We start from the raw sequence: 7,901 nt of genomic DNA on the forward strand, positions 1-7,901 counted from the left end.
TTGAAACCGTAATTAATTATATTTATATTAATATTAATATTAATATTGGAAGGAAATTAAAGGAGGAGAAAGAAAACTAATAACAGAGATCGAGCCAAAACCACAGGCGGTTGCAGATCTGTTAGTTAGTTAGAGAGAGAGAGAGAGATGGTGGAACTGGAACCTAGCTAGCTAGCTAGCTTGTAAATTAAATAATTAATTGCAAATCTAAAATGCCTATTTGGCATGATTGTTGGTCATCATCTTCTTAAACTCCTCAAAGTTGACGTTTCCATCGCCGTCGGAGTCCACGGATTTGATCATCTTGTGGCATTCCTCCTCCGAGCAGTTCATTCCGAGGCGGTTCAGCACCTTGCAGAGCTCCGCAGCGGAGATGAGGCCGTTCTTGTCCTGGTCGTAGAGCTCGAAGGCGTCGTGGAGCTCGGAGGCACCACCGTCCGCGGTGTCGGAGCGGCAGAAGGCGGCGAACTCGGAGAGATTGATGAAGCCGTCGTGGTCGCCGTCGAGGTCCACCATGACGCGCTTGAGCTCCTCCGGTGGAACGCCGGATCCGAGGGAACGGAGGACGTTGTCGAGCTCGTTGACGGAGATCTTGCCGTCGCCGTTGGTGTCGAAGCGGGTGAAGACTCGCTTGAGTTCTTCCATGTCGTCGAGGTAGACAGAGGGTTTGATACTGGCTTTAGAGTTGGTTTCTCCGTTTCCGTTTCCGTTTCCGTTTGTTGCCATTCTTGTTTGGTTTTGAGAGAGAGAGAGAGATAAAGAGAGATATGTAAATGAGAGGAAGAGGAATGGATGAGGCCAAGTTTAAGGGCGTGCATTTGGGGCTTTATACCCGTTTCGTCTGGATTAATTAATATTAATATTAATATACCCACGCGTCATCGCCTGCGTTTCGCACTTTACACTTTTTACACACACACTCTTCTAATATATTTCACATATTAATATTGATGTAGGGCAAAATCTCACATACCTAAAATTGATGAGAAGGTGGATGAATGAATATGATAAATAAATGTAGGAAAAGGTCAAGGGAGGCGTAGCAGTAGCAGTAGCAGACAGACAGCCGACGATGTGATTCAGAGTCATGGGGCGTGTACTAATACTAATCTATATATATTTACTAGTACTTGTTTATAATATATATTTAGGAATATTTAGGAATGAATGAATGTTTCTAATATTTTATTTTATTTTATTTTATTTTATTTTATTTGTGGACACAGTGAGTGAATAAGAAGCACATGAATTTGGACACGCGGGCTCAACACACGGATTGAACGCGCTAACACGATTCTAACTTTACCCTATGAAAAAGAAAGGTATATATCGGCTTTTTTTGTTTTATTGTCGCAGACACAAACCATCAGTTATTTATCGAATTTCGATCACGGAAAGGAGGAGGAAACAGTGTGATTCGTAGACTGGCCATGTGGGCAAGTTTACTAGGCCCAAACATCAGTTCCGTCCCTATAGCCTGGCCCAAACAATACTAGAAAAAACAATTATAGACCCAAAAAAAAAAATATATATGTTGAATATGAGACTAAACTTCATGCCCGTTAAGCAATTCAAAGATTAGCATGGGCATGGGCTGACTCTCCAAACATATGCCTGCACCTGCACCTGCACCTACACCTGCTTCAAGGTTTTCCATGTGAGCAATGTTATTTAGCATGACTCAATTGATAGAGTGGAATTGACCAAAAAAAAAAAAAAAAAAAAAAAATTGATAGAGTGGGTTATCTTCCATACTAGCGTTTTTAATGAATTAGGCTTAATAGCTCTTTTGGTCCCTCACTTATCACAATTTTTCACTTTTGGTCCCTTTAGGAAAAAATTAGCAAAATTAGTCTCTCATATTTACACACTTTTGCAGTTTTCGTTTAAATAGGGATCATTTTTGCAAACAAATAAGCAATGTGGAGGACCAAAAGTGCTAATTTTTTTATTGGGGACCAAAAGTGCAAAACTGTGATAAGTGAGGGACCAAAAAAGCTATTAAGCCTTGAATTAAGATATGAAAAATTGAAAAATGAGCATTCAACCAAACAAAATCACAATAAGTATTACACAACTTGCAAAATTTGACAAAAACTTTATATACATTTAATCCTAAATATTTTTAAAATTATAAAAAATATACTTAAATTAGATTAAAAATTGTTCCCAAGAGTTAGCAATAGTGGTAAAAGCTAGGAGCCATAAGGGAAGGATGGGAATGAAGAGTTAGCAAAAATTATTAGTTTTTACATGAACTATTTCTTGTGTAGAATGTTTTTCCCGTCGAACTTTTTTACCATGTAATCTAATAATAAGTATATAGTACTCATTTAAGAAAAATGTTTTAAAATTTGACTGAAAATTTGGCCTCAACTACTATTATTTAGTACTCATTTTAAATTTCAAACTCAAATCTCAATTTTTTTTTACAATTTTTAAAAAAGGAAATTCATTAACTTAAATTGAATATTGACTCATTAATCAATGAGATCATTCTATAAATTATATTTATTTCTTAAAAAATTAAAAGAAACCTAATTAATTATTATGAATGAATTTACAAATGATTTAGGGTGGAAAGAAAAGCGTATTCTGTGTCTGAGCAAAATAATTTAAAATCCGAGTGAAAAATTGGATCAAATTACTTTTATTTAGTACCCATTTTAAATTTCAAACTCAAATCGCAAAATTATTTTTTACAATTTTAAAAATAATAAATTAATTAAATAAAATTAAATATTCGCTCCTTTATCTATGAGATCATTCCATTATTTACCTTTTTTCTAAAAAGGGTAAAAGAAACCCCAATAATTATTATGAAAGGAAAAATCAAAATCTACTCATTAAAACGGAACTGACTCTTTTTTTCATCATTCCACTCCGAAATTTCATGTTGCCCAATTAGAATGTTTTTTTTCTAAATTGATTATTCATTTCCTTTTTACTTAAAAAACGGATTTGCCTTATTTATACTCATAACTAACTAAATCTGATTTTGCTTAAGAAAGTTGATTATGTACTGCACTCATTAAATTCAATATTTATTTTCTTTTTTCATTAAAACTAAAGGATTAAGCGTTTACATTTTTTTTAATATCACACCATAAATTTTGACGCAAGTACTATTATTCACAACCAATTTTCAATTTCAAATTTCAAACTCAAATTTCAATATTAAATTGAATATCCACACCATAATCTATGGAATTATTCTAAATTTTATATTTATTACATAAAAAAGTTAAAGAAACTCCATTAATTATTATTAAAGGAGAAATCAAATTTATTCACTAAAACAGAATTGATATTTTTTTATTTATTTTACCTTGAAATTAAATGTATCCCAATCAAAATGATTTTTTAAAATTGATTATTCATTTCCTTTTCATTAAATAAACGGATTTCTCTTATTTATATTGACCACAAACTAAATCTGATTTTGCATAAGAAAGTTAATATCTACCCATTATATTTATTATTGATTTGCTTATTTTGTTAAAAAAAATGTATCAAGTGTTTTAAAATCTGACTGAAAATTAGGCTCCAATTACTATTATTTAGTACTCAATTAAAATTTCAAACTCAAATCTCAATTTTTGTTTACATTTTAAATATAATATTATGACCTAAAAAATTCTATATGACCTAAAAAATATAATATTCACACCATAATCTAAACGCAAAACAGTAAATAACTCAAAGTGCACAAATAAATAAATAAATTACAACATAAAACGACAATCTTTGCTAAGTTGGAAGAAGATGCATCAGCCTTTAATCTAGAAGTAGTTGTCATGAACGGATCTGAACTATCTTGAAATAAGAGTAAAAATTGAAATTCACAATACGTAACTATCTATAGTGATAGCATGTGCATATATAATAGTATTTAATTTTATTTTAACTTACATCACTTAATACTAATTATGTAAGCCGCAACTGTTCAACACTGTCATCATCAACCAAAATCTGTGAACACCAAAAGAAAAAGAGAATAACCAAATTGTAACATGCTAAACATTAAATCAAGCAGCAAGGTCAATAGATGAAGATTCATGCCTAAAATATAAAGATGTATATGTTTCCTGAGTTATATGTTTCAATATGCTTTGCTCAAAATAAATGTGAATCAAAAAATTCATAAGGCTTACCTCTCCTTCCTCGTATCTCTTCTTTGGTTTTTAATTGTAGAACAAAACTCAACCAAGCCACTCTGAAAAAACAAACAAAAAAATTCAGCAAAATCTAACAGAAAGTAGGAAGAGGGCAAAAACCTCACTTGTTGTATTCACTCTTGAAGAATCTTTCATATAAGCTCACCATCCCCAATTCCAATTTGCAATAAAAGTCCCATGGTGATGAGGCATATGAAATTACAGAAGGAAAAGTAAAAAGCATCACTCCAATCAAAATCATTTCAATAAATCACACACGTTGCAGATCATTTCATAATGTTCATAGAAATGTAACTATACCCTTATGATATGGCAAGAAACTGGTTGAATCAGAAGCAATACCTGAACTTTTTTTGCTTTTTCAACATTTGCTTCTCAATTTCCCAGTCATCACAACAATAGTTATTTCAAAGCTCTTAGATGATGGTTAAATAATGGAATGATAGAGGAGAATAATTACATAAGAGAGTTTATATAGATGAAAACAATTAGGGTTTATGTTGTTTGCACGTGAAAAAAGGAAGGAGAATATTGTTCCAAAAAGAATATTCAAAATTTGAATTTATAGGTTGTCAAAATTTTAAAATTTGAATCTTGATTTCAAAAACGTACTTTTTGAAAGGTTAGCAAAATCAGTTTTAATCACATAAAAAAAAAGCAAAATACGTATAACAAAAGTGAGAAAGTTTTTGTTTTTAAGCCTTATGTATGAATAAGAATATTAAACATCTATTAATGTGATTTTGAATGATTATTCCATAGGTAGTCAATGATGGGTGATGACTTTTGTTACAGCATTAATGGAGAGTTTAAAAAAAATTAAACAACAATTAATAGTATTTTGAATGACTATTTCATAAGTAGTTAATGATGGGTGATGACTTTTGATTCAGCATAAATGGACAGTTAAAAAAAATTAATCAACAATTAATGAGATTTTTTATGATTATTCAATAGATTGTAAATGATGGGCCACAAAACCAAAATTAAGGAGAAATTGTCTCACCATAAATTTGTCAGAATGATTTAGAGCTTGACACTTGTCAGCTAATGAGGGAGAGTGGATAAGAGTGAACTTGGGAGTGTCAACTCATCTAAGTGGGTCTCACAGAGTTCTTCTTTTCTATAGTATATAGATATAGATTAGGTGCATTTGCTGTCCAAATAAGTTAATTTTCTTCTATTATGAGCCTTTCTTGCATTTAGCACTAATTACTTTGCCACCGCCACTTCCACCTCTTTCGTCTCCGCCTTGCTGCCTCTATTGTTGCCACCACTTTCATCGTCATCTTAGCTACTACTATCTTTGGCATTACTGCATCCATCTCCATCCTTTGCTTTTGTTTGTTGTTTGTATGGTGTTAGAATATAATTTAAAACCATTCATTTAGCCCTTACTCAACAACTTAAATTTTTGAGATAAGTGGTGGCTTGACATGGTATCAGAGCTTATATGACTTAGCGGTCTAGAGTTCGATCATTACTCCTCTCACTTTCTAATTAAAAAGTTGAATTTAAGCACATGGTAGTTGAGTCTGTGCATTTATCCACGCTTCAAGCCCAAATGGGTCTTGCGCGAGGGGACGTGTTGGAATATAATATAAAACCATTCATTTAGCATTTACCCAACAACTTAAGCTTTTGAGATAAATGGTTGCTTGACATATGGGTGGTAGTCCTCTCCTTTTTGTGATCTGAGTCTGCCGCTAAAGCCGCAGACCCGCAGTATTGGCTCCCTGGTGAGTGCAGGTATTGCAACTCTAGTAAAGCCGCATTAACATTGAGGTTGAGAGCCTTTCTATTAGTTTGGTTTAAAGTTAGTTGGTTTCTCATTTGAGCATTGAGGTTGAGAGCCTTTCTATTACTCTTAGAGTGAAAATATTTGATCTTAAATTACTAATCAATTATGGCCTTATAAATAAACCATTATTTTCTTTCATGATAAGTAGCATTGTTCTTTTCCTAAGGTATTGGCACCCTCATGTTAGCTATAAAATTGGACATAGTTTCCACTTAGTAAGCGCCTTTGCAATAAATTCTCTAGGTAAGCTTTGGCAAATTTGAGATTAGATACAATGCTGATGAGTAGTAGACCAACAACAAGGGGGTGAGGGGATCCCTTCAATTATGCTGACACTTTGAGCACGAAAAATCAAATCAATACTACCAAAGTGGTGTGTCTGTTTGCTAAAGCTAAGCAGTACATTCACGTTATGTATTTTCTTTCACTTAGAGATTAGATTCCTTATCACATGGGCTCCATGCGTTACATCACATATTGGCTTTCCCACCGTTTTTAGCATTTCTCAGCATCCTTATTTGTTTATAGAAAATCGCAGCTACGTGTGATTGGGAAATGAAATTATTACGAATTTTTAATCAATTCATTGAATTTCCTTGGACATATATAGCAGAGATCCAAAGTCTAATGCAAGCCCATAGAGTGGTCTAGTCCCACGAATAAATTAAGAAAGAACCAAAGCTGAACCACCATATAGTATGAATCGCTAAATAGTACTAGTACATTTTAAGAGACGCATCGACAGAACAGAATTGAAAAAACAAAACAAAAGGAAAATACAATATGAGGAAAGCTAGGGTAGTAGCTAAGTACGTACGTAGAGAGTAGAAAGTGAGTTCAGCGGTGGTGTGGGCAGAAAGTGATCAAATAGCTAGCGTGTGTGCAAGTGGAAATGCTTGTAGGGTCATCGTAGGCATAGGAGTAGGCTTTTGGGCATGCGGTCTTGAAGATTCTCGAGTAAGCCGTGGGCTTGCAGGACTGTGGGCTTCCATAAGACCCCGTGCAGCAGTACCTAGGAGAGTTGAAAGCAGCGCAAGCACTCTTGCAAGCCACCACGCGCTTGTTGTCACGCGACCTCACCTGCAGGCCCACCGGACACATGATGTTCAGGTCCCTCACGCACCCCGCATAGCTGCACTTCCCAGATCCCTTCAACGGAGTGATCGAGATCGGAAGGTTGTACCCATCCACCAGGCTCACGTCGTAGAAATCCTGGTCGTTTCCCAGGGTGAACTCCGCCAGCGTCGCCGGTGGGGCCCCACCGAGGCCGTTGCAGAAGATTGAGCCTCCGCAGTCGCCGGTGGCGCAGTGGCCGCGGCCGGATGCATCGAAGGTGCAGTCGTGGCGACCCCAGAAGCGGCCGGACCAGAGGGCGGGGAGTTGGAGAGAGTAGGCCTTGTTTGGTAGGAGCTTGAAGCCTCCGCGGGCCAGAACGGGCTTTCCTGCGCCTGGTTGGATGCCTGGCCAAACTGGGTGGGGGCATTTGTTGTAAAATATTGCTGCTGCTGCTGAAACCTTGAGCACTGTTCGTTCACATCAACCAACAACAATATCAACAAGTGGTTAATTAATTAAGTACTCAACTCACATTCTTCTCAGCTGGTTTTAAATCTCGAGTTAAAAAAAAAAAAAAACAGAGCATAATGTGAAGAATGTAATATGCATTTTCTGTGCTTGTGTGTGTTTTGTGTGAGAGTTTGAGAGAGTATATGAGTAAAAAGTGAAAATGTGGGTGTGTGTCGGCGGGGAGTGAAAGTAGTGTACCTGAAATGTGGGAGATGAGGAAGAGGGTGAGGAAGAGAATGGTGAAAAGGGACCTCGGCATTGAGGCCATGGTTGTGAACTGGGAATGGAGATGGAGTACTGAAGAGCTAGCCTCTTTTGCCGTTTGGCAGGCCTTATATTTTATAGAGGGATGGTGG

General features: G+C 35.5%; 2 protein-coding genes across 2 annotated transcripts; both read right to left on the reverse strand.

Moving 5' to 3' along the window:
- On the reverse strand, positions 1–819 carry LOC130710552 (probable calcium-binding protein CML26). Its single transcript, XM_057559863.1, has one exon. The coding sequence runs from the start codon at positions 724–726 to the stop codon at positions 217–219; it is 510 nt and encodes a 169-aa protein (XP_057415846.1). The 5' UTR covers positions 727–819; the 3' UTR covers positions 1–216.
- Positions 820–6,643: 5,824 nt separating this feature from the next.
- On the reverse strand, positions 6,644–7,901 carry LOC130710551 (thaumatin-like protein). Its single transcript, XM_057559862.1, has 2 exons — positions 7,744–7,901; positions 6,644–7,502 (listed from the first exon to the last, which is right to left on the reverse strand). Exons 1-2 carry the CDS (start codon positions 7,811–7,813, stop codon positions 6,817–6,819), a joined length of 756 nt encoding a protein of 251 aa, XP_057415845.1. The 5' UTR covers positions 7,814–7,901; the 3' UTR covers positions 6,644–6,816.

This window comes from Lotus japonicus, chromosome 4, assembly GCF_012489685.1.
Source record: "Lotus japonicus ecotype B-129 chromosome 4, LjGifu_v1.2".
Taxonomy (NCBI): Eukaryota; Viridiplantae; Streptophyta; class Magnoliopsida; order Fabales; family Fabaceae; genus Lotus; species Lotus japonicus.

Bases quoted from the DNA above. Each gene is read 5' to 3' on its own strand.
- LOC130710552 (XM_057559863.1), bottom strand. From the start codon at position 726: ATGGCAACAAACGGAAACGGAAACGGAAACGGAGAAACCAACTCTAAA.
- LOC130710551 (XM_057559862.1), bottom strand. From the start codon at position 7,813: ATGGCCTCAATGCCGAGGTCCCTTTTCACCATTCTCTTCCTCACCCTC. The intron at 7,503-7,743 runs GTACACTACTTT...GTGAACGAACAG, and splicing joins CCTCATCTCCCACATTTCAG to TGCTCAAGGTTTCAGCAGCA.